General features: G+C 30.4%; 1 protein-coding gene across 4 annotated transcripts; it reads right to left on the reverse strand.

Annotated features, from left to right (window-relative positions):
* Positions 1–3,362: 3,362 nt before the first annotated feature.
* LOC129915369 (coiled-coil domain-containing protein 28B) lies at positions 3,363–17,058 on the reverse strand. 4 transcript variants are annotated; one of them, XM_055994881.1, is made up of 5 exons: positions 16,868–17,011; positions 16,584–16,815; positions 16,332–16,518; positions 4,413–4,604; positions 3,370–4,348 (listed from the first exon to the last, which is right to left on the reverse strand). In XM_055994881.1, the coding sequence occupies exons 2-5, from the start codon at positions 16,740–16,742 to the stop codon at positions 4,128–4,130; spliced, it is 759 nt and encodes a 252-aa protein (XP_055850856.1). In that variant the 5' UTR covers positions 16,743–16,815; positions 16,868–17,011; the 3' UTR covers positions 3,370–4,127. The 4 variants fall into 4 exon arrangements, with proteins under 4 accessions (XP_055850864.1, XP_055850873.1, XP_055850856.1 ...); XM_055994889.1 differs by having other exon boundaries at positions 3,363–4,348; positions 4,413–4,493; positions 16,584–17,053; XM_055994898.1 differs by having other exon boundaries at positions 3,364–4,348; positions 4,413–4,490; positions 16,584–17,053.
* Positions 17,059–17,797: the final 739 nt, after the last annotated feature.

Consider the following 17,797-nt stretch of genomic DNA (forward strand, 5'->3'; position numbering starts at 1 on the left):
ATATTTGCCTGCTGTCTATTTTTATTGAATGAAAAATAAAATAATTTATAAATAAATAAATATATATATATATATAAATATATAAATAACTATTAAAAAAAAAATAAAAATCCTTATCATTATAAATGTTATGTTATTCTTTTTGTAAATATTTTTTAAGAAGTAAATAATAATAATTAAAGAAAAAAACATTCAAATGATTTAAAATTTAAAAAAGAAACATGAAATCTTAGAAAAAGGAAAATAAATTAAAAAAAAATCATATATATATTTTTAATAATCATTTATATACAATTAAAAAGAAAACAAACAAACAAACAAAAAAAAAAACAAGAAAAAAATTATATATGAACAAGATATATATATTAATATTACTATATAAAACGAAACAAATTTATATATATTATTAAATGAGAAATAAATAAATGTTATATACATATTAAAAATAAATAAAAGGAAAGTATATATTAAAACAAAAAAAAAACAAAATTTGTGTTTTTTTCTCTTCTTTCTATTTTTTAAGATTTTTATAGGTTCCACAATAATTGTGTAATTATCATACTCAAATAATCTCTTTGAAAAATGGAACGTGGTGATCTCAAACACATTGGGGTAATGTGAACGTGTAATTTCTATACTAATAATTTCAATACCAAACTAGGTCATTTTTTTAGAAAATTCCCCCTCCCGGGTAAACGGAGGGGAATAGACACCCCTGTCACATACAATTTTTTTTCTTGCCTTGACTCAACCTATACGCTTTAGCTTTTTGGTACGTTCCTCCCGTATATCCTTCATCTCAATGGTTGCCAACTCAAAAACCACGTTTCATAGCTTTGGTGTTCATAACTCTGGGGTCGAACTACGGCATACGTTCGTTAACGTATGGTTGCTATGCTTCCTTATTTGTTTCTACTGATTAAATAGAGACAGCAATAGTCAAAACGTTAACGTATGATCGTAATCGTGTGCTGTAATTCGTCCCCTGGTTTTTCATAACTTCGGTTTTTCGTAACTTCGGTTTTTCATAACTTCGGTCTTTCAGAACTTCGGTTTTACGTAACTTTGAGGCGCGTAACTCTGTCGCGCATAACTCTGGTATTCATAACTTCGTCGGTTTAACTTTTCAAAGTTAACTTAACAAAAATTTTAAAAATGAAATAGTAAATTAATCGATAGATGCCCTAAAAGATTTGAATTTTTATGTATCAATGTTAAAATGTTAGTCCAGACAAAATAAACATAAAAAAGAGCAAAACCCAGATATAATTCGCATATGGTTGAAAATTGGTACAGTCGATTAAAGTAAAATGTCAAAAGTCCGATGTGTGCATTAAAAAAGCAGTTTCTTATACTTATCTCTTCTAAAATGCAATTTTTGAAAAATATTTTAAATTTATTTTATAGCCCACTTTAGCCCACAACTTTAACAAAAAATGTAGTAATATAATGGAGCACATTATCATCCAGTTTTTCAAAGACAACTTTTCGATAGGACTCATCGTTTAAAAGTAATAGGCAAAAAATCGATATTTTCGACATTTGACACGTTTTAAAACCACGATATCTTCTAAACGATATCTCGTAGTAAAAAAAAGTATCATCAAATTTTTTTTAGGTAATTACAAAACCTACAAGTCATTTACATACATATATTTTTTTGATAGCTTCTCCCGTTTCAAAGTTATATACATAATGTATGAAAAACCTAAATTTTCGACATTAAAACTTGAATAATTTCTTATGCACACATGGGACATTTTACTTTAATCGACATTTAAATGCTCTGTACCAATTTTCAGCTCTTTGCAAATTATTTCTGGGTTCAATGTCTATTTTGTCTGTACTATGTATTTTGAAATAGGGAAAGGAAAAGAGGGTAAAATCCGCGATTTTTAAACTGCACCAAATCAGAAGATTTAAGGCTCTCCCAAACCACCGACGACATAAAACGCCTCCAACCGGTGAGAAAACCTTTAGTGCGTAGCAAACAACAGACCAAATTTGTCTCGTCAAGAATGGTATTCAAAAATGATATCAGTTTTTGTTAAGAGACTTCAAGTGAAACTCAGAACCAGTTCAATAATATAAAGGAAGCAAGTAGTTTTGGAACGACAGGAATGTCCTGACTAAACCCCTGGTCCTAGAAAAATTGGTGTTTAATATAGAAAAGAACCTCATCAAACGAGGTTATAGAAAACGAGAGGGACACATAGCAACCATTCGTTATCGAACGTATGCCGTAATTCGACCCCCAGAATCAAAAAGAAGTTTGTTTGTTTGTTTGTTTGGCATTCCGGATCGAAAACAAGTCCACTGTAAACACCGTCCCAAGCTGATTATTAATTCATAATTTTATAACCTTACAAAGAACGGAGGTAAGAACGATTTGTCTGTAGTTAAAAGTTTAAGAAACGATGTTGCCAACGATGTTTCAAAAAAAAATGTTTAGCACCAAGATAGATCTTCCTTCCTTGATACCAAACATTTTAGTTCAGACGCTTTATTTGTTTCCTTCTTACCATAATATGGACTCAAACTAATAATTGAGTAGGTACATATTGCGCGCAGAATAATCTATAAAAAATTCATACGCCAAACTTAGTTAATTTTAGTTATTAAGAAAAACTTTTTGAAAACGGATTAAGTAAAGTAGATTTTCTATAGGAAGAGATATTACCTATTAATATTATGGTTCAAAAAAGGCTTCAGAAAGGCTTGAAGGCATTCACTAACGAGTTATGGTACATCCATCAATGTGACCCTTACCATAAAAAAAACCCCAAGGCAAGGACCAGCAATACATATTTCAAATCTCGACTGATTGCTACATCATGTTAATGGTCAATAAAATGGTCCTCAAGGCTGAACTAGTTTCTTTGTTGAAATAACTTTTTTTTAAATTGCACATACGCCGCAGTGACCGAAGACAGTTTTCTCAAAAATTATAACTAGGCCTCATTTCCAGGACAACATAAAAATATCTGAAAATTTTCAAGCGATTTTATGTTGAAAGAACAAATTTAATCAAATAATGTAACTTTTTTTAATAATCCAAAAAGGTTGAGTAAAGAGGAGTTAAATTTAGTTTTATCCACCTTAAACTTGAAAAAAAACAAACTCTTAATTGAAATGAAACACTTTTTAAATTTACTAATAAATGTTTGTCTGTTTCTTTTAATTATAATAATCAAATCGATTTTTTTGTTTTTTTTTCATAACCTATTTATAAAGTAGGTATATAAAGATAATTTTTATATTTATTTTGTTGGTGTTTTTTTTTTAAATATTTTATTTTTTTTTTACAAAAAGAAGCAAAAAAAAAAAAACTATACATTTAGGAATTTTGATTACTCAAATACGAGAATGCGATTATATCAATTTTTTTTAAAGGCGAAACAAATAATATAAAATAATAATATTAATAATATAATGTATAAATATACCTATAACGCTTATATATATTACATAAACCGTTGTAAACTCTTTCATACTCATTAAGTTACTCATTTTTTTTTTCTTCATTTTTACATAAAACTAAAAAGTTTATTTATATTTCATTTAAAATAAACAAAAAATGAGTATCAACTTAATAAGTAGGAAAGGAATCACGGTTCTAGAAATATTTCACACAACGTTCATTATTCAAACAGTTTTTATTTGTTTATTTTTTTTTTTATCTTCAACACACGTTTGTTTCGGATTGGATTTTTTTATGTTTTTTTTTGTAAAAAATTAACGAAGTGGAAATAGTAGATTATCTTCATATCATTTTTATCATTTTATAGAATATAGTATGTATAGAAAAAATGTCAAATAAAAATACATTATTTAAAAAAAAAAATATATATAAACAACCAACTCGGAAAAATTAGTCTCAGAGTCATCAAATTGTCATGAAAAACAAAAAATAAAGAACTTATTTCACACAAAATGGAAATGGATCAAAAAAAATCTGCATCAACTCTCTATGAAACAATTTTGTTATTAAAATATATATATAAAAAAAAATATATCATATATTATGTATTTCAACGCGCGCACTCGAATGAAACTACACTAAAAACACCCACGACTATGGTTTTACATTTGTCCCGACGCGACCGCCGAGATCCCCCAAGACTCTCTCAAAGGCCCGTATGGCTGGTTTGTAATTGCTCTATTGATATCGACAACTGTTCCAATCGTTGCACCAATTGCAGCATATTCTCTTGCGCTTTGGCTGCATTTAAATCGGTGCCACTATCTAGAGAATCTTCTTCGGCAGCTGCCAATTCGAAATGCAACTTGGCCAGACTTTCTTGTTGTTCGCGGATTTTTGTCATCTGATCCATTGTACAACCGGAACCTGTACGAAATGAAAAATAGAAATATTAAAAATAGGGTAAACATGGGTAAAAAGAAAAACTTACCAAACGCTTTCAACTTCCCCGTATGGAAGTCATCCAATAGACCTAGCAATGCACGTTCCATGTGTTTCACGTCCGGAACTTCTGAGACAAAAGAATGATGCTTAATTGGCCGATCATCAAATTTGTCGCTATTGTTAAGGGCCGGAGGAGCTATTACAACACTACTACCGCTAGCGTCGTTGTCACCAATTTCTGAGTTCAAAGTGTCGAACGTTCAAAGGGTTTTTTTGTTGTTTTTGTGATATTTGTTGTTGTTGTAAAAAAGTGCATGTATTTTGTTTTTTAGGAGCGTTCGTTTGTAAGTTAGTTTAGTTAGTTGAGTTAAGTTAGATTTGGTTTATTAGTTTTTTTAATTATTTTGTAAAAAGTGTATTTTTTGTGTAGCGTTGATTTTGGTGTGCGACAGCAGCGGTGGCGCAGTTGACGGTGAATCAATTCGAATTACCAAATTAAACGAAAATAAAAGGTAAAAAATAAAAAAAGAAACGAAACGAATCAAATAAAAAAAAAAAAGAAAACGAAAAACAAATCAAAAGTGCGGAGAATGAGAAAAGATTTGAATGGAAATGAATATGAAAAAAGCTAAGAGCATAAAAATGAAGATGAGAAGTACTTTAGCACAGTAAGCTAAGTTTGAGGATGAGGTTTTGCTAACTTATCTCTACTTTATATCTTCCTTTGCCGACGAGGTGTATCCAAACTGTGATTCCAATCTATATTAAAATCAACATTTTCTTTTTTTTTTGAAAAACAGAGCACAAAAGCAAATAAACTATATTTTGTAGTCAAGAACGAATGAATGAAAATTTTTTTGTAAAACCAAACCTAAAGAGGCATCATAACACAACAACAGAGAAGAACTGCCCAAATCCAATTAGACCGATAAACACTTAGAGAATAGAATATATATATATAAAAAAAATAATAATAAACAACAAGAAATGGCGAAAACGGAACTCTCACATTCCATTTCCTTAGGTAACGATATTATTCTGAGTTTAAAAGTCACGAACTTAAAGGCTGTAGGTTGAATGTTGGTGCTGTTGAATGGAAATGTGGTGATTTGGATGGTGATGGTGCTGCTGGGTGAGATGGGTGATGAAATCGTGAGTATGTTAATAAAAGACTACAAAATGGGTGTGCACACAAGAAGAGGGAGGTTTCGCCTCCGTACACACAAGTTATTTAAAAAAATCTAATTCGAAATAGGGGCTTAGGAGAAGAAGAAGGGTGGATGGTGGCAAAATGGTTAGGTTGTTTCAATTATTGTGTGTGGTATGATTGTGAAGTGGAGGAGGTGTGATTGCGATTGAAATGTGTCTGTTCTGACGCATTTTTTTTTATTTTTTTTTTTTTTTTGTAATCGTGAATCATGTTGTCTGAGGATTTGTAGGTTTTGTCTTTGATTAAAGTACCGGAATTAAAAAATCAAATCATCAAACATGACAAACGAGAGAATATGATACGTGTAATCAAGGATAATGAACTATAGATGTATAAATTATTTAATTATTGGTATTTAAATTTCTATTATCTTATTAAAATAATACTATATACAAAGCTTAGAATGGAAAATACCCACACGGTCACTGTTAGATTTTAATTTTTTAAACAAACACATAAGTATGTCTAATAATGTAGAAGAAAGTACAAGGCGTAAAATTGTTAACCTTTGCTGGTCGTACAAATTAATTATCACTATGTTATTAACTTGGCCAGTTTAAAAATATGAGTTCTTATAGAATTTTTTTGTCACAGAAAAATACTCGAAAATTGCTCTGATTTGCAGATTTTATAACAATGAATATTCTAAATTTTCTTGATCTCGATCATTGTCGATATTCCAAAAGATTGTCATATGAGGCCATAAAACCAATTTACTTTGATACTTTAAAAATAGCAATTATTTTTGTTATCTTTTGTAAACAATCAAAGAGTACTGGTGGCCCTTGGACTTAAAACAATATTGGTGAAAATATTCGATTTCAACAAAAGTTAACGATTTTGGAAAAGTAATATTTTTGAAACTAGTGGATTCACAAAGACGGTTTTAGAACACAAATAATAGATTTTGTTGGCTCCCAAAATATAAAAAAAATAGTTTTAAACAACCAAAAACTGAAAATTTAGTTTTGTTGTCTTTGGGCAGATTTATTTTTATAAAAATTTCAAAAAAAATGTGGAGTTTTTAAACAATAGGAGAAAAAAAAAACTAAAACTCCATCTTCAAACACCGAGTTTTGAACTGTTAAATTACGCTACTTCAGTCACCAGTGGGCATTTGGTTATGATAACATAACGCCCAAGAATTTTGTGATTGTTACATAGTGTGACAAATGGAAATATGTTTTGCTTCTGATTTTGTTTTTTTAGTTGACAAAACCTCTATTAAAGGACAGTAAGTGATTTCATCTCATCTACATTATATGGAGGGCTAAGAGCTGAAGAGATCCAAGTCTAGTCTAACACTCATAATTTTGCACTTTTGGGGTACTTTTTATCAGTATCCTATCTAAGTATGGATGTAATAAACACTTTTATCAAAAAAGTTACAAAAAAAAACGAAAGAAAAAATTACTTATTGTTGCCTACGTTTTTCGGATGTGCATAAAAGCATTTTTTTTGTAGAAATTGGTCTCTGAACCAAGAAATAAAGTTATATTTGATTTATTTGAGACCTACTATCTTTATACAGGGTGTCCCAAAAGTAATGGATCAAACGAAATATGCTGATAGGCCAACTTTAGGGCTCTCAGAATTTAGTAACTTGTTCATCCCAAATCCTTACGGTTTTCAATTTAATGCAGTTTTTGTGAATTATCGAAAAATCTCGACTTTGCAACAGTATTTTGCTTCCTCCGGTCATAATTGATTTTTGTTTTTTACAATTCTTTCACTAAAACATTGGCTAATAAGAATAAATAATTATTTAATCAAAATATTTTTTTATTTCATACGCCATTTTGCTGCAAATTAATTAACAGTTCCATGTTTTATAAAAACTCAATTACTCAATTTTTTTCAGAGCAACACACTGCAAAAAATTTGTATGGTGTGACACAGGTTAATTATTTTAAAAACTTGCCGTGTTATTGCACTTTTCAAAAATGTATAAGAGTTTCCAAACTTGAAGTTAGAACAAAAGATATTACAATTTTAATGCAACAAAACAGGCCTTTTCAGAGAAAAATAACAAAGAAAAATAAACACATTTCCTCGACTGTTGTTTGTTTATTTCTTTTTGAATAAAAGCCTCGATTTTTGTTTGTTATTTTGCTCTGAAAACCCTTGTTTTTTTGCATTAAAATTGTAATATCTTTCGTTCTAATTTGAACTTTGGAAATTTTTATACATTTTTGAAAAGTGCAATAACACGGCAAGTTTTTAAAATAATAAACCTGTATCACACCATACAATTTTTTTTCGGGATGTTCCTCTCAAATAAAAGTAAGAAATTGAGTTTTTATAAAACATGGAACTGTTACATAATTTGCAGCAAAATGGCGTATGAAATAAAAAATATTTTGATGAAATAATTATCTTATAACTTTAAACGAGCTAAAATTGTTTATATATATGTATATATATATATAAATATATATAAAATTGGGATCTCGGAAACGGCTCTAACGATTTCGATGAAATTTTCAGGGTTTGTTCATCTAAGCGAGTAAAAAATTTTGGAAGTATTTTTGGAAAAATCCGCCCACTGCCACGCCCACTTTTTTAACATATAAGTTTTTTCAGAAACGGCTCTAACGATTTCGATGAAATTTTCAGGGTTTGTTTATCTTAGCGAGTCAAAAGTTTTGCAAGTTTTTTTTGGAAAAATCCGCCCACTGCCACGCCCACTTTTTTAACATATAAGTTTTTTCAGTAACGGCTCTAACGATTTCGATGAAATTTTCAGGGTTTGTTTATCTTAGCGAGTCAAAAGTTTTGGAAGTTTTTTTTGGAAAATCCGCCCACTGCCACGCCCACTTTTTTAACATACATATAAGTTTTTTCAGAAACGGCTCTAACGATTTCGATGAAATTTTCAGGGTTTGTTTATCTTAGCGAGTCAAAAGTTTTGGAAGTTTTTTTTGGAAAAATCCGCCCACTGCCACGCCCACTTTTTTAACATATAAGTTTTTTCAGAAACGGCTCTAACGATTTCGATGAAATTTTCAGGGTTTGTTTATCTTAGCGAGTCAAAAGTTTTGGAAGTTTTTTTTGGAAAAATCCGCCCACTGCCACGCCCACTTTTTTAACATATAAGTTTTTTCAGAAACGGCTCTAACGATTTCGATGAAATTTTCAGGGTTTGTTTATCTTAGCGAGTCAAAAGTTTTGGAAGTTTTTTTGGAAAAATCCGCCCACTGCCACGCCCACTTTTTTAACATATAAGTTTTTTCGGGAACGGCTCTAACGATTTCGATGAAATTTTCAGGGTTTGTTTATCTAAGTGAGTAAAAAGTTTGGAAGTATTTTTGGAAAAATCCGCCCACTGCCACGCCCACTTTTTTAACATGGAATTTTTTTTTGGTAACCACTTTAAGGATTTCGATGAAATTTTCGGAGTTTGTTTATCTAAGTGAGTAAAAAGTTTGGAAGTATTTTTGGAAAAATCCGCCCACCTCCACGCCCACTTTTTTAACATGGAATTTTTTTTGGTAACAACTTTAAGGATTTCGATGAAATTTTAAGGTTTTGGTCCCCTAGCCGAATAAAATGTTTTGGAAGTACTTTTAGAAACATCCGCTCACAGCTACGCTTATTTTTCTCACATATTAGTTTTTTGGTAATTGCTTTAAAGATTTCGATAAAATTTTGAGGGTTTTTTCCTCTAGGCAAATACAACATTTTGAAAGTATTTTCTCTTACATTAGTTTTTTTTCGCGGAGACAGATTCAACGATTTCAATAAAATTTTGAAGGATGGTTCCATATTTTACGCATTGTTCTTTTTCTTTTTGTTACAATAACTAAACAAAAATTTTTAGATCATGACTTTTTTGATCATGTATTGAAACTTTTAAGTAATTTGTTAATTAGGTATCACACATTACCTTTGTCTTACGTTTTTCTTTTGATTAAATGCAACTATTGTTAACGTATAAAAATAAAATAACTCACAACAAGCCGACAAGGCTTAACTTGAAAAAAAGATTAACTTTATGTACACTATCCAAAACTTTCTGACCCGTAAATTAAAATTTGAACAAAAAGGGATCTCATTGCTGTAGGCATTTTCGATAATGCAGATTCCTGTAACCCTTCTATCCATTACTGATCGTCGTATGTGTATTCAAACGTAAATAAACTGGATTATAAAGTGGGAATGTGGTGTTTTGTAACCCGCGAAAAAACTGGTCATTGCAAACTCAAACCCACTCCAAAAAATTGCTGTTTACATTTGACTTTTTTCACTGAAAGTTATGACATTTAAAGATACCGAGCAAAGCTCGGTCACCCAGGTACTTTCTTATTATTAGGCAAAGTTTTAGTGAAAGAATTGTAAAAAACAAAAATCAATTATGACCGGAGGAAGCAAAATACTGTTGCAAAGTCGAGATTTTTCGATAATTCACAAAAACTGCATTAAATTGAAAACCGTAAGTATTTGGGATGAACAAGTTACCAAATTCTGAGAGCCCTAAAGTTGGCCTATCTGCATATTTCGTTTGATCCATTACTTTTGGGACACCCTGTATATAATGATACATCATGCGCATTGATACTATTCGATACATTTCGAGGAACGTTTTTCTACTACTAATTTTTGGGGTTTTGCGGTAAATTGAAAAATATACATTTTTGTGCTCTGCCCGTTCATGAAGCTACAAATTATGGCTTAAGCGAGCATTTGAGCATGAAATTTTTATCATAAAACAAAGTTGATTTTTTAAGAATTCGGTCATCGAAATTTCCCACCTCCATGATTTTGACCCATAAAGTGTTGTTTAAGCCAAAACTTTTTTCAGGGAAGTCCGATTGTCTTGGTTTTCAGCATCGAAAAATACCCTTATCTTAGAGTGTTTTTCGATGGAACTAAACCTAAGAAAATCTGACGTCTCTGAAAAAAAAAAATTACTGAAAAAAAAACACTTTATAGTTTAAAAATACGAATTTCCAAAGCAAGTTCCGGCGATCTGTTTTTGAAAAACAAATTCATATTTGAAGGGTCCAGGGGAAAATCCGCACATGTCCACTTTTTGTCAAAAATAAACTAATGATGAGGTCTTGTAGTATTTACTGAGCACTATCTGATGGCATCCTTACTTTTATAAAAAAAAATTTAACCTTGTTATCTACTATTGATGCCCTTTCAAGCCATAAAGGTTTCATTCATATAGGTGCTTGGTTTTGGTTTACAGATATGAGTTCACAGTGAACAGGTTTAAGCATTCCAGTGAAAAAATTACAAACTTAATTTTTTCAGATTTTTGAGAAAAAATCAAGGTGAACCCCTTTCCATTTTTTTAAACTTTCTCCAAATCAATGGAATGAGTAATCTAAAGAAAGGTTTTTTTTAAAGCTCTATTCATAACTGAAAACTGAAAGTTTCTAAGAGGCCAGGTTCCTGAGATATTTGCAACAAAACATATTTTTGTTCTTTCTTTTTCTTACTCTCCGAAGCCAATTTTTTTTTTATTCTCAAAACATGTTTTGGTTTACAGATATGAGTTCACAGTGAACAGGCCTATGTATTCCGGTGAAAAAATTAAAAACTTATGTAATTTTTCAGATTTTTGAGAAAAAATCCTTTGCCAAAAAAAATTCCATTTTTTAAAATTCCCTCCAAATCCATCGAATGAGTAATCATTATGATGTCAAGAATAGACGAGAAACAAAGGGGTTCTGATCAAACCATAACATAAGTCAAAGTCAGACAGTTCTTGTATTGGAGTCAATCAAGGAATTTTTGTTAAATTTCAGAATAAATTATGTCAGTATTACAATAATATTTAATTTTAACAAAACGCAAAAAAACAAAAGGTCAAAAATAAAAAAGCAAATGTCAGTTTTTTAAAATCCAATGATTAAACAACGTTCTACAATCTCCCATCGAACCAAAACCAAAAAAAGTTTGACGGTTACCCTTTTTTCAATTCTTAATAGCCATTCAAAGTCTGTATATAAAAAAAGTTACAGTTTTTTATCGCTGCAGTTATAAGGTGTGAACTTGCGATAGTGATAGCGGGTGTTAAAAAATTGTGAACAGCATTAAATTGTTATGGATATTAAACGAGAAGGTTAATACTTTCTAAAAACATAAATTATATTGTTAAATAACATTAAGGCTAATTGTAATGGGGCCGCAATTTTAATCATTTTTATTTAGCTCTATTTTCATTAAATTAAAGATTTAGTTGGTTTGCCTTCGAGTGCCCTCTACAAATTATGTTCTCAAATGAAGAATACCGTCCTACCTTTCGAAATAATAGCGCCGTTTTTTCCCCTTTTCGAGTAATACGAGTTTAAATGACGATACACGGAGAAAAAAAATTACAACGTAAAACTAAAAAAATTCCTTTTTGGCAATATTATTTTTATAAAAGACTGAACTAGAGGGTAAGGGTAAAGTGCTCCACTGACAGTCAGGTCCATTCTGGCATTAACCATTTTTTTTTTATATTTTCAAACAAAAATTTTTTTTACCTTTTTTTTATTTTTCTTGAAAATAACAAAAATTTAAAAAAAACTGACTTGATGCATTTTTTTGCAATAATAAATCATATAAAATGATAATACAGGCGTTTCATTAAAAAAAATGGTCACTATATTTTTGACCGCACTTTGTATGGGGGGTACCCACTGTGAAACGGTAGAAATATTCTTTCACTTTGTAATTTAAGACGTTGTGACGTAAGACGTTGGTTGCTATAAGTTTTCTTCGACTAGAATCTGATGGGATGGGTAGCGGCTTCTAGAGCATCTACTCTAAAAGCGCAATTGTCGCTTGTTAGCGCTGTTTTGATGCCATTCCTTTAATTTGTTTGCAATGGTTCAGTGTAGTATGTATGTATGTATTATTTTAATTAGTATATTTTACTATTATATTACAATTTTAAAATAAGTGCGAACAGATTACAAAACCAATAAATATTTGATAGATTATTATTTTATACAAATTTTGATAAGAGATTTTTAAATCTATTAAGATTATTTTTATTCTTTATTTCTGATGGTAATTCATTAAACAATTTAAAGCCAAAATAAAAGAAAGTATTTCGAGATCTGGTATATCTGTATAATTGAAGTCTAAAGTCATCATTTGATTTTAAATTATAAGTTCTGGCCAATGGGACAATAACTATGATCACTGATCGTTTTGGTCATGAGATTCTGTTGTTTTTAACTTACTCTGGTCAGCCTGATAGCATAAGAAAAAACAAAGCTGAAGGAAGGCGGCAACGCAAGTACAATAGAAATATACCACATGTGATACTGAAATTATTTTACACGACCTAAAGAAGTAAAGACAGCAATAAACATACTAATGACACAAAAGCCCGAAGAGCCAGCTATCTTTCATTTTTATAAGCGGCAATATTAAAGCAAGTAATATCGTTTTCCTTCACTCCAAAGAGAGTACCCTTTTAGGACTTATTTTTGCAATTTTGAAGGTTTTGTGTTCCTTGTCGCCACAAAAGTGTAAAAAAAAATTACTCCGGAGTAATTTTAGTACTACGGAGTACTCCGGATTTACTCCATATTTTTAGTCAGATTTACACCGATTTGCACACGGACTTGTAGGTACACACACTTATGAATTTGAAGTTTAACATTTTAAAATTTAGTTGAAAAGTGATAAATGCGAAAAGTGTTTCTTTCAAACACAAAAACAACCATTATGAATATATTTTCTATTAGGTATATTATATTTCACTAGATATATTTCTTCCATTATTTTTGTTAATTCTTCACTTTTTCCAAAATGAAATTGAAAACCGAATAAAGGAATTTTTAAGCCAGTGTTCTTCATAAATAAAAAAAAAATCCTGCGCCACATAAAAAAAATACCATTTTTTTCTGCGCTGATGGGATATTTTTATTAAGCATAATGAAAAATAAATCCGAAATAAAACTTATCAACGAACTCTTATTATGCTTCATATGTATGTAAATTAAAAAAGTTTTTAAAAAATAAAATTTATTTCTTTCTTCTTCTTCATTTTTCTGCTCCGTTCTTCTTGACTTATTTTTCGTACACTAAATTGTTACAGATAAAAAATGAATAGTTGAAAACGAATGTAAAATCGAAATCTGTGCAAAACTCGGCTGAAATATACTTTACCCCTAATATTAGAAATCAAGTTCAACCTTATGCACTTAGAAATATGAATGATATGAGACTGCCTAATTTTATTATTATTCAAAATTCCCTTATATACAAAGGTTTTAAGATTTTTAATAAATTACCGAGTCATGTCAAATGTGAAACAAATATTAAAAGAATTAAGAGAAGCATTGTGGAATTTGTAAGACTGAAATATTAAGTAAGTATTTATAAACATATTTAAATTTTAAAACTTGTTAATTGTAACTAAAGCCTAAATAATGTGCTAATAAAAATATTTATCTATCTATCAAAATATACCATGAAGCATTTGCATGAAATAATAGCCCTATAGAAGTAAAAAAAAATATTAACTAGGTACAGCTTTTTTTTTTCGTTCATACAAATTTTTCCCTACGCCTGTTATCACTATTTTCTTCAAGATATGAGCCATGTTTTTCTCGTCACACACACACAAAAAAAATAACTCTCATTATGTTCCATGGCTCCAGAAAAAGGAGTAAACATTTGGAGTACTCCTAAATAGTGTGAAGGAAAATGACATAAATAATGTCGACAAAAAAAATTTATTAAAGAAGCTATATACATTTCAAAGTGAGGATAATTTTATGTTGCGTTTGCCGTTTTATTTACATTGACATAGCCTCTAGTTGGAGATAAGAATATGTAACACTTATGTCACTAACGCCCATTTTATTGTTTTATATCAAAACATGTGTGACTTCTTAAGATTGGAATACCTCGACCAATTGATAATTAAACCGTAATTTAATTAAAGATTTTATCTTCCAGATGAAAAATCTCTCGATAATAGTTTTTGGAAAAATTTGCAGCTTTAAACATTGACTAAACATATTTTAAGATTAAATTTGCTTTGAAATTCGTCAATATTAGGTGTTTTTTATTACCACCGGGCTTAACTGGTTAAAAAAACGCCTTGGGGCTTAGCGAGAAAAATTGGCAGCACTGCATACAAAATGTTCCGAGATCAGCTGACACAAAAAAATATAAAGTTGTCATATTTTTCGCTTTTGGGTTTTCTTGTGTGTTTTTGAAAAAAAAAGTTTAACTAACTAGGTCTGTTTTATGAAGAAAACCTAGAACAGAACAGATCAGAATACTACAAATTCTTGAAAACTTTCAGAACAAAAAAAATCAGAAAAGTACACCTTCCTATTTTATAGGGTTGACTTTTGCCTATCAGTTTTGAAACTCAAAATTAAAATAAATTTCTTTGTTATGACTTTTCATTCAAATAAATTATAATTAATCAGAATATTTGTTCAAATTTTCAATCTTTCTTCATATTTAGAAGATTCCTAACAAACTTCCATTATTTTGAATTAATTTAAATATATTTTTGTAAGAATAAAACAAATCAGTTGCTGTTTGTCATTTCTCACTCGTTTGCTCTACCTCAAAAGTAGGAGCAGAAAAACTTGAACCAAACTGTGCTGGAAAACTTCATGGAACACAAAATGACAGTTTGTAGAACGGTTTAGGGCAAGGTTTTCCTTCATGAAACACACAAACCTGTACTTTTCGGTTCTTTTCTGTGCGGATCAGATTCATTAAACATACCTACTATTAAAAAAATATTTAAAATAATAATTGTCATTCCAAACATCAGTTTTGATATTTTTAAACAAATTCTAATACTACGTTTCCACCTACCCTAAATCCGAGATTAAGCTAAGTAGATTTAGCATAAATCTCGAGTTTTATTCTAAATCTCGGACTAAAAGTAGGTGAAAATCTTAGATTTAGGTTAGCTGAACCCAAATCTGGGATTTAGCGAAGTAGATTTAAAATAAATCTCGAGATTTATTCTAAATCTACTTAGCTAAATCTCGAATTTAGCGTAGGTGGAAACATGTTATAAACAATTTACGAACAAGTTAATTTGGTACCACAGATTTAAATCTATTGAAAAAGTTAAGCCCAGAGAATTCTCCGGGCTAAACAACTAAGCCCAAGGGGCTAAAGTGTTGTTGCATTTAACATGTAAATTGCTTAGCCCCGACTGCGTTTTTTTTTTTTGTCCAGTTAAGACCGATGGTAAGAAAAAACATACCTATTATGACTGTGACTCTTAGGGCCATTTGCTGAATCGAAACTTAAATAATTTATGTTGAACATAAACTCTTATTCCCTACTTTTTCCTCTGCGTAAACTGTCACATAAGGATGTATGTAGAGCATAAATGCTTAAGTTTCGATTCAGCAAACGGCTCTTAATACTAAAATCCTAAGTGCTACTTCCTGTGTTAATTAATCATTGTGAAAATGGCCTTAGGATAGGCGTAACTAGTAAAATGGATGTCTCACAAGAAATCTACCTTATCTCAAATGTAAAACCATCGACCCGATGAAAACAATCCAAACTTATTCTTACTACTATCTCAAATCTTCCCATGTTAGTGATTAATATTTGCAAGTTAAAAATATTAAAATAAAATCAATAGAACCAAATACAAAAACAATTCTAAAAATGATAAAAAACAAATGAAAAGTGAATAATGTATATATAAAAATGCAGTCCAGGCCAGAAACATATTATTTTCGATTTGATAAAAAGCTTATAAATATTGCTCAAGAAGAGAGACAAACAAAATTGTAAATCATTTAACATTACCTTTCAGTAATTTTCTTGGACGTGATTTAAATTCAAATCTAGATTCATCTTGAGCCGACTTTTGTCGACGCTCATTCACATACGTCACTTTGGCCGATGAAGTATTTTTATCCGAAGTCGTTCGTTCAATTGAACATGAAGCTGAATTACGACTTCGTGTTGTGTCGCCACTGGAAGTGCTTTTAATCTAAAAGAAAACAGATTTTCATAGAATTCAACGAAGATAACAAAAACACAATGAATCAATCTTACATTAACCTTTGGAATTGTGACTGGAGATGCTGGAGTTGGGGCGGACGACTTGGGGGCACTCTGCGGGGCTGTGGTCACTTGGCTGTTTGGTTCCTCTTCGGTTTCGATGTCGTTGGGGACGAGTTTTTGGCGTTCGACAACCTCATCGTTGGGTTCCATTGTTTTTTTTTTTTTTATTTATATTATTTTGATTTTGTTTTTTAGTATTGGCTTTTTTTGGAATTTCTAAACTCTATAAAAATAAAAAATTAAAATAAAATACACACACAAAAAGAAGCTACTACAAGGCTATGGCTTTTTTGTTTTTTTTTTTTGTATTTCTTTCGAGATCAATCACTTTTAAGGAACATTTTAATGGTTTTTTTTTAATTTTGTAACTATTTCTAAATTTGTTTAATATAAAAAATAAATAAAAAGATTAGTTTTATTTTTTTTTTCTTGAGCAAAAATATAATCACAAAAGAATAGAGTTTACTTTGCATTTGCATAGAACAGAAATTGACAAATGTGTCAAAAATGAAATGTCTGATTAGAAAAAAAAATGGGAGGGTAACAGTTTGAGGGGATGTGGAATTATAACAAAGATACTCAAATATTTGTTGTTGAGTGCTGCCGTTGTGAATTTCGTTGAGTACCAAACAGTACCAAATAAGATACTTTGGGAATTAATTTCATCATAATTACACTGGCACACAAAAAAAAAAGCGTCATGTACCAGGAACCAGCCCTATCTTTCTTTATGTTTTTGGGTATGCTGAATCCGAATTTTAAGTCCGTTTGGCCCGGTCACCCTCATGTTTTGATAAAAATGCAAAAAAGACCCCAAAAAAGGCAAAAAAACTTCCTTTTTTGAGTTTTTTGCATTTTACTCAAAACTGGAGGGTGACAGGGCCAAACGGACTTGAAATTCCGATTTAGCGGGTCCAAAAATATATAGAAAGATAGGTCTGGTTCCTAGTACATACAACTTTTTTTTTTGTGTTATTGAGGAGTGACTTTTCTATGTTTTGGTTTGAATTTTCTGATGTTTTCACATGAATTTTCACTTGCTCTATAGGACAAGTACTGGTTTCGTGTAGGTTTCGAGGTTTTAATCAAAAGCAACATTACGATGATGGAAAACAGAAGATAAAAAAGTGGTTCTCATGATGTCGTCCGTCGCCGTCGTCGGTCTGTGCTTCCATCTGTAAATCGAGCTAAGGCCTAAACGGATG

This window comes from Episyrphus balteatus, chromosome 1, assembly GCF_945859705.1.
Source record: "Episyrphus balteatus chromosome 1, idEpiBalt1.1, whole genome shotgun sequence".
NCBI classification, from domain to species: domain Eukaryota; kingdom Metazoa; phylum Arthropoda; class Insecta; order Diptera; family Syrphidae; genus Episyrphus; species Episyrphus balteatus.